The following is a 14,286-nucleotide window of genomic DNA, read 5'->3' as shown; positions in this document are numbered from 1 at the left end:
CTTAAAAGAACTGCAACTGCTACAGCAACTTACTTGGAAATTGTTTCTTTCCTTGCAGTAATTAAAAAGGTCTTACCTTTGGGAAGTCGGAGGACTGCAAAATCTGTCATTTTTTTCTGCATTGTTGTTGTTTCTGATAAAACATAAGTAAATTCTACTCAATGTATCTCAGCTAATTTTATTAAACCGGTGCAGCATAAAATACAATTAATAAAACATTCAAATTTATTGGATCCAGCTCAGTTTGATTTCTAATTGTTTGTGGGCTGGAGACACGAAATACTTCATTTTTGGCAGCGAAATTCTTTTCTTTGTTTATACAGATCTTCTGATGCATAAACATACAGGGCCTTCATTGTTGTGTTTTACACAGGTTTTCAATAGGAGACAGTTCTGAACTGCAGATAGGCCAGTCTAGCACCCACACTGTCTGATTATGCAGTTATGCTATTATAGCTCATGCAGAATGTGGCTTTCCAGTGTCATGTTGAAATAAGCATGTACTTCCCTGAAAAAGACACCGTCTAGAATGCAGTGTATGTTGCTCCAGAATGTGTTGTGCTTTCACAGATGTGCAGGTTAACCGTACATCCCCATATCATGAAACACCCTGGCTTTTGAACTTTACACTGGTAACAATCTGGATGGTGCTTTTCTTCTTTGACCCAGAGAACACAATGTCCATAATTTCTATAAATAGTCTGAAAGGTGGACGACTCATTAGACCACATTACATGTCTTCAGTGTGCAGTCCTGTGTTCAGTCCATTTCAGATGAGCCCAGAGAAATCGGCAGCATTTTTGGACTTCTGCTATGCATAGTACAGTTTTAACATAAACTAAGTGGATACAGTGATAGACAGTGTTTATTGACAGTTGTTTTTCATAGTATTCCCAAAGCTCATGTGGTGATTTCCATCAAAGAGGTACATGAAGAAGTACAAGAACATGTCGGTTTTTAATGCTGTGCCATCTGAGGGATCAAAGATCATGGCACTGAGGGTCTTGTCCTTTACACACAGAGAGTTCTTTGGATTCCCTCAATGTTTAAATGTCATTATGCACTGTAAAGTACCTAAAATCCTAGCAGTCTCTGGCTAAGGACAGTTCATTTTAAACTTTTGGATTTTTTGCTGATGCATTTTTGTCAAAGTGGTGGGTCTTGTCTCATCCCTGTTTAGTAAGGACTACACCTTGCCTGAATGCTCTTTTTATACCCAAGCATGATCACATCACCTGTTTAAGATGTTTTTGGAACATTTCGTTAGGTTTTCTCCTGTCCCAACTTTAAATATAAAAAAAAGATAAAGCTGATAACATAAAACCTTACTCATCTTGTCTTGGCTTTCATTCAAGTACACAGTACACAAATTACATATATAAATCACTGCTTTCTGTTTTTATTTGCAGCTTTGTATTCACTTTTCCTGTTCCACCTTTCTGCTACACCATTTAAGACAAAAGGGAATTTCTTAAGTGAGTAGGAGTATCCCATAGGCTAATTTGGAAAGTATTAAAGCCGTCCACGTTGTCAGCACCAGCTGGTCTACAGCTTGTTGCACAGACAAGGCCAGGAGACTACAATGCTGTCTGAAGCAGCTGAGCGAGTAAAGTGGCTCTTCAGCCAGGCTTTCTCTGTATTAGGCTTAGGCTGACCCCAAAAGTGGACTACTTTGGATGCCAAGACTAGACAGTAGGAGGTCTACTGCCTTTTCAGTGAAATGTGACAAACATCACTGACACCATTAATGTGCATTGTTTGTAAACTGCATTATCTGCGCTCATCTGAGGCATACAAGTATAAGAGAACCTGAGGAAGAATTTTAACCGGTATGGACAAACCAGTGTACTGTGCACTGCTAGTGATCACGTTGCCTGTGATGCATTTATAATTCACCTCAACTCTTTTAGACCTGAATTTGTGGCCTAAGTTTGATGTTTATCTGTGCTTTTCTGTGATCCTTCTTATGTGCTATAGCTACACTCTTGGCTGTCTGCTGCCTCACACCACAGAGAGATTCTCTCCTCTGGCAGTGCAGCACAGTACTTCTCATCTGGTATGCAGAGGCCTTTAGCTATCTGCTATCTGTTTTTCTATGAGTCCTTCTTTGAATGAACAGATTAAGAAACTCTGGCCAAAAAGTAAGACAGAGGCTCTTTACTTTCTTCTAGTGAAGAACAGACTTCAGACATCTTGTGCTCATTAAACATGTGTGCAAAAAATATTTTATATAATTTAAACATTCATGATTATTTGAATATAAAACAAAATGTACCCATTCATATCTAGAACCACTGCACAAGTTCACCCTTTTCCGTATTATGTCAACATCTGGTAGAAACACAATATCTTGGAGGAGGGAGAAAATTTTGAAAGCTTAGTGCTAGAACTGCACCATTACCTTAATCATGTCAGTGCAGAGAGTGGCAATTTAATGTAGTATTGGTATCAACAACAGAGAATACTGACACCATGATGCTTACAATACTGACCAACATGCATGCGTGCTACTGACTGACGCATGCATGCAAGCCAGTGGATGGAATTTAACTAATGGTACTCGTTTCTTCAGCATGCCACAAATAGACACAGTGCAGCTTTACATACATACATACAGTATATATGGCTGCTGTCGGAAGTTTTTACTGCAGTAACACTGACATGGGGGTGGTATGCTAGTGTGCGTTGTGCTGTTACGAGTGGATCAGACACAGTACTGATGCTGGAGTTTTTTATACACTGTGTCCACTCACTGTCCATTCTATTAGACATTCCTACCTTGTCAGTCCACCTTGTAGATGTAAAGTCAGAGACGATAGCTCATCTGCTGTGTTGGTCATCCTTTAGTCCTTCATTTGTGGTCACTGTACACTGCCCACAGGACACTGTTGGCTGGATATTTTTGGTTTGTGGGCTACCCTCAGTCCAGCTGTGACATTGAGGAGAACCAATCGTAGATACAGCACAGGACACATGACATAACCGTTACATCATTCACTTAAACATATCACATATATAAGAGAGTGCAAAGGTCCATGAAAATATTCCATCAAGAGTTATAGGGGCGTTCCGTCCTCAAACTAGCATTTAATGTTGTCACCTTATATAAATCTTCTGTAGCACTGTGTTGTTTCGTTTGGGAGAAAACACAATTTTGCAGTCTTTGTGTTTTCATCCGTCCATATCCGCACATTTTGTGGGATTGGTTGTTGATTCCATCTCTTCTCTGACCAAGACATACTTCCCCATGGACCCTGAACTTCTTTTACTTAACGATAACTCGAAATTCCCATTATGTATATTTATAATACATTATATATATGGCTGGCTGGCTAAACTGCAGCAAAAAAGTTACCATCCAGTATAAGCTACCCCCTCACAACCTGTCCATACATCACTGCCTTCTTAGCTTATTGGATAATCTGCAACTATCATCTGCAATAATTAGCAGTGCTGTCCCTAAAACTCTTAATAGATACTGTACTTACATACATTATGTTGCCAAAAGTATTGGCTTGTCTGCCTTCACATGCATATGAACTTGAGTGACATCCCATTCTTAATCCATAGGGTTTAATATGATGTCAGCCCACCCTTTGCGGTTATAACAGCTTCAGCTCTTCTGGGAAGGCTTTGCACAAGTTTTAGAAGTGTGTTTATGGGAATTTTTGACCATTCTTCCAGAAGCACATTTGTGAGGTCAGACACTGATTTTGGAGACCTGGCTCACAGTTTTCCAATGTCAAAAAATCTCTTGGTGTTGAAGCAAGGTACTAAGGGGCCGAGCCCAACTCCTGAAAAACAACCCCATACCATAATCCCCCCTCCACCAAACTTTACACTTGGCACAATGCAGTCAGACCGTTCTCATGGCAACTGCCAACCCGGACTCGCCCATCGGATTGCCAGATGGAGAAGCGTGATTTGTCACTGCAAGGAGCACGTCTCCACTGCACTTGAGTCCAGTGGCAGCACTTTACACCACTGCATTCGACGCATTGCATTGCGCTTGGTGATGTAAGGCTTGGATGGTTGAGTGAATATTTTTGGCAGTATATTGTAGAAAAATAAGTCAGACACGGTAGACACAGTCTTGTCTGGGTGTATCTTTCAATTAGGCTACTAATACAGCTGATTTTGACCCTCTTTGTCTACCATGTTTTATGTCTTGTGTTCATCTTACTGTGGCATGATCGTAATATGTATCTTATTGGTGACGTTGTTGCCGAGACCCAGCACTAATGACGAGTCTGCTCTTTTGCGGGAAGACAAATCATCCTGCCAGTTGCAGCATGTCCTGATTGAGTGTCTAAACGCATGAAATGAAGAAATTATTAGAATGTTACTGAGTCACACTCGCTCAGACATGCACAGACAGAAAGAGAGAAAAAAAGTCACAGAATTAGAGACTTAAAAAAAAAAGGTGTCCCTGTCACTTCTGTTACCTTGACAACCCGATTCATATTCTCTGACAGATGATGCATCCTTGACTCGCCTCGTCAGTTCCAACATGAGTGAAGATGACATCACTGTAAATGAACTAATAAAGAAATGCATAATGCATCAGAATATAACATAATTAACTGCTTAATCTCCTTCACACACACATACACACATTAAGAGGCTGTCCCGTCTGGGAGAGACAGGACATTATTAATGTAGGTAATATTGTGTGACCTGTGGTTCGGCGCTTTGTGCTTCAAAAATAATGAGATTATTAAATGTGCATATGAGTGGATTTGCAGTATGAGTAGACTGAGAGGGGCAGAGCAGAGGCCAGTGAAAAATGTTTTAAGTGCTGAATTAATATGGCCATGCTTTCTCAATAGGATAGAAAGAGGAGCTTGTGATTTTGATTCGGATCAGTAAGTAAGCAAAGCTTGAAAAAAAAACAACAGACAAAACGGAGTAATTTGATCAAGATTAGTAAAGAGGCAAAGCTTGAACAAAAAAGGGAGACAAAAACAGCTAAAAAAATAAATTGCATTTATTCTGAAAACAAGTTTAAAAGGTGCTTTACTGAAGGTAAAAAGCAAATAAAGTACAGAAGAAAGAGAAATCAAATTTTAGTGAAAATTTAATTAGAACATTTTTTAAAATACAATATTAAATAAGTGTGTTTTAAGATGTTTTTTTTTTAAAAGAATATCAAGCGTTTTCTTTTACCATAGTTGTTATTTGTTTTTTCTTGACAGTACCTGCTGCCAAATGACAGAAGTTATGAAGTCTTGACCTTGAAAAGGCCGTTTGTGGGAGGGGAGGAGTCTACAATGACCTGACGTAACCCCACCCTCATTCAATCAGAGTGGAAAAGAGGAGGAGCAACGATGCCTGACCCCGCCCCCTTACCTCCCATCCCGCCTCTTGCCATTCTGAACTGCACGGCATCCACCAACTGCTCCCTCGGCAACCTCTCAGCCATTGCCCACGCTGACGAGTGCCACGGTAACCAGTGGCTGTTTGTCATTATGGCCATTGCGTACAGTGCTGTGGCCTTCCTGGGTATTGCAGGCAACCTGGTACTCATTCTGGTCATCGCCCGCCAGCGAGAGCTCCACAATGTTACTAACGTTCTGATCGCCAACCTGTCTATGTCTGACCTGCTGATGGCAATCATGTGCTTGCCCTTCACCTTTATCTACACCTTCATGGACCACTGGGTGTTCGGCGCTGTCATGTGCAAACTCAACAGCCTTGTGCAGTGCTGTTCCGTCTCCGTCTCCATTTTCTCGCTAGTGCTGATCGCTGTTGAGCGGCACCAGCTCATCATACACCCCCGTGGCTGGCGCCCCAGCCTGTCCCAAGCCTGGCTGGGTGTTGCCTTCACCTGGACGCTGGCCCTGCTCACCGCCACACCCTTCCTGGTCTTCTCCGTGGTGACGGACGCACCTCTCCGGCAGCTGCCGTCCATCTTCCAAGAGCATTACCGCGACAAGGTTGTGTGCGTGGAAGAGTGGCCGTCCCGTGAGTTCAAGCTCACGTACACCTCCGCCATGCTGCTGCTGCAGTATCTCGTGCCGCTGTGTTTCATATTCATCTGTTACCTGAAGGTAAGGAGAGATTTGAGCAGATCCCAAAAGAGCACAAAAATAAAAGTGGTTAGTTGATGAAATCAGACAATGTTTTTAAGATGTCAAAGATTTACTGCCATTGGAGGAAATCTTGCCAATAAAGACTATTGTTTCTTTAAATGCTATGTAAGCAAGCCAGAACCGTTATACTGCTTCTAACAGGACTAAAGACTCTTTTGGGCACTTTGGAGCTCTTGTTTGAGAGTGACAGATTGTAAGAGTGCATATTATGTTCATGTTTTAGGGTAAAGTTTTGTGTTATGGTACAAGATTTATAGGTTGATTGTTTTGTTTTTGTATTATTTAAAGTTTTGTGAGATTCTGTGTTTTTTTTTAACAAACCTGAAAGCTGACATTATCATAGTTGACAGATAACAGCTGACAATTGTGCTTGACATTTGACAATTGGCAATTGGCAATCATTTCAGTGATGAATGCACTGTTAAACTTCAACTATCTGTAACTTTAGGCCATACAAAATTCCTCCAATTTTGTTCCTCCAAATCTGTATCTTGGTGGGAGCCTTGATATATGGTATTACTTCATCTTGAGCTAATAATTAATTACAAAGACGAAAGGTAATACATAAATTGTACAAACGTTTGGACACACATCATTGAATATATGTATTTTCCAGCATCTTCAGTACATTTTAGTCTAAAGCAGAGGTCATCAGTCTTATCCATAAAGGGTTGGTGTGGCTGCAGGTTTTCATTCCAAACAAGTAGAAGCACAACGAATGATCTTTGTTTAACCCTCTGGGGTCTATGAACTCACCCATGCATCAAATTCAGTGTTTCCATCTTTGTGATAAAACAGTGCAGAAATACAGTTCAAACATTTCCTGAATCTGTAAAATCACCCTTTGGATTCCATCTCATCACAAAATTGTACATGACTCACATTTGGAGTTTTGAGTCTATGAAGAAGGCTTGAGATATATACGTCATCTGCCTCTGACCATGTGTAATTGGTGGATTTGTTTGCCGGTCCACATTTTGTGTGAAACCATTGGACGCTCAGGTAATCACCCAGGACACATCCATCGTGTAGGAAACCCTTCATTCTTCATTCAGCGAATGTTCAGCTTGACATTTTATTGCTAAAACAAAGTGTGAATACAAAATATAAATATAAATCCAAAATTGTTTAACAGGAAATGTCATTTAAATTGTGCGATTTGCATATGCGGACCTTTTTCAATAATGTATGAAAAGCATCCCGGATGGCTCCTCGTGAAGCTGAGTGACAGCAAATGGCAAAGGGAGACCACTTTGAAGATTGTAAAAATATGTTGTGTTTCATAGACTTGACGTCTTCACTATTATTCTAAATGTGGATATAGTTCAAATGAGTAGAACCCTTCTATGAGCAGATGTGTCCAAACATTTGACTGGTACATAAAGAAGCCTCCTAGATAGCCACCACTGGCCACATTATGAAGATGAAGGAATAAGACTTTATAGGTCACCCTCCTTTTGCAGAACAAGCTACTGATTCAGTCAGACATCTTCACCATCACATAGCAAGTTGAGTTGATTGTGCTCTCTCCCAAGGATTCTCCAAGGAAGCAGGTTCTTCCCCGCTCAAATTGACAGCACTGTGATATGTATAGCTTTGGACAAGGGTAGAGAATTGGTTATGAGAGGAAAAAGCAAATGAAACAAAAGCCTTGAACATAGTCATATCTAGACTCAAGTAGTAGGTAGCCTTTGCGGTACACTGGGTCTGTGAGAAACACAGCTAAAAACCAGCATCTCCAAATGACTGTTGTTTTTAGCTCTGATTTAGGGCACAATGAATCAATCCATAATTGTCACAATATTAGCTTTTGCACTACTGATATTGCAAAGGGCTGTAATATGCAAATGATCCCTGTAGCCTCTTTTTGCAGGCCCCCTCCATGAAAATGGAAATTAACTCAGACATTTTTGATTACTATAATAAAATATGATAAGAATGGTTAGATACATTTTTGCTATAATCCACTATAATCCATACATTTTTGATATACTCCATTCTCACTCTTTCGCATTCTAGCGAAAGCCCTGGTGGCGTTTTCTACTGAAAGGAAAGTGACACTACTCTGCTGTCACCAGGAGAGGGCATACTTCCGAGTTTTTCGGGGAGTCTTTAGCAATGGTTGAAACTTGGAGTTATATATTCCCTGTTTGAGTGGAGCAACCGGCGATCTGTTCTCCTGTGACAAAGTGTGAGTGACGAGATCAGTGGTGTAACTGTTCAGTACAGTGAACTCACCTCTATCCATACATCCTAACCAGCTTTAGCAGCATTAAACCATGTCTGATCCTCTCAACCAAGGCACTGTTACAGCGCTCAAAAAGTCATATTTTAGTATTAGTGCATTCCCAAGCAACGAAAGTGAAAGAAAAAAGTGTGTTCATGCAAATTACAGCCCTGATTTCAACAAAAATAAACTGAGGAAGCTGTGAGGTATTGGAGAGCGCGAGAGCACTGTCTCTCCAGGCTAGCTGTGTTATCAGCTGGCTAACTTTAAGCAGCGCTCCGTCACTCACACAACACGGCGAATTGATGATACTGTAGATCAAACACACAAATGCACCGCTTTAAGTTTAAATATATAGTACCTAAAAGGAGAAGTCCATCCATCCATCCATCCATCCATCCATCCATCCATCCATCCATTTTCTAAGCCGCTTCTCCCTCAGGGTCGTGGGGTAAAAGGAGAAGTGTTTATCAAAAATCAGCCTTCAAACTTGAAAGAAATAATGATTTGACATTTATCGCAATATGTATCGATATCGAATGATATGAACATTTTGTTTATCGTGATAACATTTTTGGCCATAACGCCCAGCTCTATTGCCAACTGAAATGATAAAAAATAGCTTTTAAACATGATAAAAACACAGCTGTAAGTGTTGACTTGTTTCTTCACCTACAATTTTTTTGTGAATCATAAACATTTCCATTTAAATATATCCCATCAACAGTGTTGAAGAAAAAAAGCTCAACAGTGGGACCTCCAAAATGCTCCGAAATTGCGTTCTATGGAAAAGAGTTAATAAATCACAGATATTCCAGATGACTTTCTGGTGATGTCAATGCATAAATTCAGTCATAATAATGAAGGCCAGCCTTAAACGTTGCTACAGTGGTTTTAAAACATTTCAATCGACAAAGTTGCAGTATATAGCAAGATCCTGCCCAGTTCACTGCTTGCATGTTGCAGAATTAGAAAAAAACATTTTGCTAAAACGTTGCACAGTTTAGCATTTTCCCAGATCAGTCACAGCTCATTTGACTTATCAGCAAATTAACAAGCTCCTTATGAGCGTAACAAGGTGTGTCAGAGCAATGCAAACACCAAACTGTGCCGTCTTCCTGGACAAAAGTTGCCTATCCCTGATCAAGGCACTGATATGATCGAGTCTGAAGGCACGTCCTGTAACTGAACTGTGACTTCAGGCTGTGTTCACATATTCGTTGAAAGCATGAAGGAAGGCCGAGTTTTTTAAAGGCCCATTTTCACTGTAATAGCCTGCTGCCAATGATCTGTGACACCTTTTTTAAATAAACGTGAGTTTCTCCAAAGTTAGAATAAAGGACATGGAACTACACACAGATTGAAACCTCAAAACTCAGCTTTTATCATGACTGCGAGTCCTCTGGGTTAAACAATTTACATCTTAAGATTGTGGGGCATATTAATTGAGAGCTCAGAAACGGTCTCTTTTCCTTTTATTCTGTGCTTTATTCCGTCACGTTCCAGCAACAGCACAGTTTTCCTCATCACATCTCCCGCTATGTCCACATTTCCATCCCAATTTATTCATGTATTCATTCAGTTTGTGGAAATTGTACGCCTGCAAAACCATTTCAGCAAAGCTTTTGCTAGGTAACCTGTTCTTGCTTTATCTCAGCTTGACTTCTGACACAGCAAGCACCATGTCATTGTGAACCGGTGGAGAACAAGGAGAAACGTTTCCACGAAAAATTAGTACCGTCTGTCGGCCGTACAGCAACGTCTTTCCAAATTGATTTGCATGTCATGAATATGCTTCAAAAACGAGGAGGATGTACATCAAGCGTTTGAAGTCAGACGTATTTCGTTGAAGATTATGACGTGTGACCCATATATCTCCATTCTAGCCTCCTGGGGAGATAGATTTATAATGTTTGTGTTTCTTTAAGAAAATGATTAATACAGCTTCAGTCAAAATAAGAGTCAGGGGTGAGAAGTAATAGGATTGCAGTGGAACAATACCAAATCATACACTGCAAAAACAGATATCTTGGCAAGTGAAATGATCCTAAATCTAGTCTAAAAGATTAACTCATTTCTAGACTGTTTATTTTATTTTGTTTAAATGCTCTTATTCTGTTGACCGATAATTTCTTGAAACTGATTATTTCTTGGAACTGTTTGTTGAAACAAGCAAGATGAACGCCATGAACGAACATATCCTAACTTTAACCCCATCCCAAAACCTAAACCTAACCCTCACCATGGCCCTAATCCTAACTCTAACCTTAACCTTGACCCAGAAAGTGTCACCAAATATTTTCTGACAAACTATAATAAGTACAAAGTGTATCGACTTGATTTAAGATGTTTTTACTTGCCAAGATATTTTTTCAGTGTGACTCATACGTTTTGACGTGTGGAGTGGGGTTAGCTGAGGGTGTGTGTGTGTTTGTGGGTGGGTGGTCTCTGGGGCTCAGTAATGACTGTCTAGGACTTTAAGGATTTAGAAGGTGTGCACAGAGGCAACGTAATGAAGAGACATCTGACCAGTTTTAGTAGATGAATTTGTTTTGTAGCTTAGTTACTCTGACAGTGGATTAGTCTGAACCCTTTTCGGCTTATTTTGTTCAGGTTAGCTGAGGATTCTTTTGTGTGTGGGTGTGTAGGGTGGGGGGGCAGCTCCTCTCAGGGGCAAAGTAATGAGTGGACTTTTTTCGGAAGCATGGACACATGCTTTCTCTGCCTTTTTCTTTCTCCCCCTCTCTCTCTTTCACATTCTGTCCGTTTCATCAGGGCCTGATATATATTTTTTTTTTCTGGCAAATGTCAATTTTAGGGGGCTTAAAATTCTGATAACCAGTAGTATCAACCAGTATCATTTTAGATTTATAGTGCAGATTCTACTTTTGTACAGTAATTTTAGTTATATAATGCCAGCTCTTTACTGTCACCTTTCCTTACGGGAAATAAAGACAAGTGATTCCCAGTCTTTAATAATATAAATATACTATATAAATATAGGACAGGCTGTACATGGCAGCACATGGAGGACATAGCATTTGCAATGCTGCAGTGTTTTGAGTCATTGGTGTTTGTATGTACATCTTTACTGTCTTTTGAGAAGAAAAGAGAAACATCTATGAAATCATCTCCAAGCAGCCAGAAGTACACACACACACACACACACACACACACACACACACACAATGAGCATTTACTATTGTGTTGTGCTGAGACTATGATAGTAGCTGAGGTTTGGTGCCATACTCCGGTGGGCTCAGAGGAACGAAGTGTGTTCCTGACTGAACATGACCAGCAGCCAGCATGACCAGACACATCAGCTCTCTTATATACACACACACACACACACACACACACACACACACACATACAAATACACACACATACACTGCTATAGAGAGAGAGAGCAGAGAGATAGAGCTGAGAGAGTGTGTTTCGAGGAAATGAGGCCCGTCAAAGCTGGAGACATAATAACTTCAGATTTTCAAAATTCAGAGACTGAAAAAGGGCCATAATTATGAGCCTGACTGCTCGCTGAGGCCAAGAGAAGACACAAAGCAAAGTAGAGAGAGAGGAAGAACAGAGAGTTGGTTCACACTGTCCCAACGAGCAGGGACATTTAGAGCAGGTGGGCAATAATGGAGGCATACTTGGCCATTAATATGTAGATTTAATCAGTCAAATACCGAGATTATTATGCTAAAGAAGCATCCAAATGAGAGCACGAGGTGGCATAGAACGAGCATTCCACCTCCTCTATTGCTGTAACATGCGAAGTGTTTCTCCAGTGATAGTTGAGATTCAGGTGATGGCAGTAGAATCGTTTAAAGACATACTCAATCATTTTTCAGCCTAATCTCTGTCTGCATCTGCAGCATATGGTCAATTACTCTGAATGCTGTTTTGGTACAAACACTGTTAACTTGACACTTATAATAGGAGGCAATGGGGGAATGTGTCATAATCATTGTCTGTAGTAATTAGCTGATGCAGATGTGGTAGATATTGATTGTGTTTCAAGGTTAAAAAAAACAAATATTAGTTAAGCCCAAGCTTATTCTCGTGCCAAATTTTGATTTATATTGAATTTTTATTTGACCAATAGCTTATGGCTGTAATGACATAAAAAGGGCCAAAAGACAGTAAGACATTTTGCTAGAGATATAAATGATATAAATGATAAATTATTTATAACTAAAAACTATTTCTGTGTTTTTACATTTCTACAAAAATGCCATGTTCAAAATTATTCATACCCTTTCTCAGTAATCAATGCCAAAGCCTTTATTTGCCATAACAGTAGTGAGATGGTTCTTATAATTGCTTCCAACTTTTTGCGTGTCTTCACTGGGATTCTTTTGTGATGATCTCCAGGTCTTTGAGGTTGGAAGGCGTCCTTGCCATTACGGTCTTTATTTCTTTCCACTGATTCTCAGTGGGATTCAGGTCTGGACCACTCCAAAATCTTAATGTTTTCTTGACCACTTTAGCTGTATGTATGTTCAGATCATTGCCTGGTTGGAAGGTCCAATGCTGCCAAAGGCTGAGTTTTTCTGCAGACTGCCTGGTGTTTCCTCCAGAATATTAATGCAGTCCTCTTTTCTCATGATGCCGTTTACGTTGACATGGTAGCCTGATCCATGGGCTGAAAAACATTGCTAAAGCATAACATTCCCACCATTATGCTTGGGGTTGGATGCTTCTCCTTTCACCTTGCTTTGCCAAATGGACGCCACATATCTGTGTCCAGACAGTTCCATTTTCTGATGACCAAAAACTTTCTTATTTGCCTGGGTGAGCTTTTGCAAAAGCTAGTCAAGCTATTCTGTGCCTGTCTTGGAGAAGTGAAGTCCTCTTTGGAAAATGTCCTTGGAGACCTGCCTTGTGTCTGCTGGAGTGTATACCTTGATGTTGGTACTACAATTACTCAGATTCACCAGGATGGCTTTGGTAATGTTCTTTGGATTCTTCTTGGCGTCTCGCACTGCTATTCTTGCCAGCACCGGCATCACTTTTGGCTTTCTATCATGCCCTTTGAGATACTCTACAGTGTGAAACTCCTTGTAGTTTTTGATTATGCTTTACTCTGTGGCCACTGGCACTTGAAAACACTTGGATATGGCTTTATAGCCTTTTCCCATCTTGTGAGCAGCCCAAATGTGCAACGGGAGGTCCTCACTAAACACTTTGGTTGTGTCCATGACGTGCTATTGAATAGTAACTGACTAGAGAACTACTACATCAGCTGTTCTCAATTTATGGCTGATTAGAATTCTCTAGAAGATGGTAGAAATTTCCAGGGCCATTTGGGAAGATACAGAAGCTTGCATTTTCTCAGAAAATAGCGAAGGTTTCAAGGGTATGAGTAACTTTGCACATGTTAATGTAAATTAATCTAAAGTAAAAAAAAAATAGAAATAATTAAAATATTAATAACTATCTATCTGTCTATCTATCAGGGTGAGGTTATGGTTAGGGTTAGGGTTAGGATTTGGATCAGGGTTAGGGTTAGGCTTGGGTAAGGTTGGGTAAGGTTAGGTTTTGCTTAATAGAAGTAACATATTAACAATACATCTGCTTAATGCACATAATGTATCAACAGAACATCTGCAGGATATTTACTTCAATGTATTCAGATACTGCACTACTGCTATCTCATTAATGTTATACAATCTTGTGTTTCAGAACCATGAAATGTCTGAACTTTGTGCTTCACCAGATGGCCTGCGCTGTACATTTTGGGTAGAGTTTATGCTTAAGCCAAGAAAAGAAGCATAGATAGACTGCAGCCTTTTAAAAGGACCACACAGCGGTATGAGATGCGCTGCATTGTAGATGGTACAAAGCACAGCTACAGCACATAGGCAGTCTTGCAGAGAAGCACAGATTACCAACAACTTCAAAGTTAATTTTACACTTAATATAGATTTAATAAAATGAAGTTTTTACGTTTGGTATCAGTTA

At 40.1% G+C, this 14,286-nt stretch overlaps 1 protein-coding gene across 1 annotated transcript in view; it reads left to right on the top strand.

Moving 5' to 3' along the window:
- The window catches only part of npy1r (neuropeptide Y receptor Y1), a 48,480-nt gene that overhangs the window by 18,010 nt on the left and 16,184 nt on the right, over nt 1-14,286 (top strand). The window contains exon 2 of the mRNA XM_017717452.2: nt 5,196-6,050. Within this exon, the coding sequence (XP_017572941.1) occupies nt 5,328-6,050 (723 nt within the window). The 5' untranslated portion in view covers nt 5,196-5,327. The remainder of the gene's footprint in view (nt 1-5,195; nt 6,051-14,286) is intronic.

The sequence above is a fragment of the Pygocentrus nattereri genome, chromosome 22, assembly GCF_015220715.1.
Source record: "Pygocentrus nattereri isolate fPygNat1 chromosome 22, fPygNat1.pri, whole genome shotgun sequence".
NCBI lineage: Eukaryota > Metazoa > Chordata > Actinopteri > Characiformes > Serrasalmidae > Pygocentrus > Pygocentrus nattereri.
The sequence above is the reverse complement of the archived record's forward strand: the minus strand, read 5'-3'. Positions and strand labels throughout refer to the sequence as shown.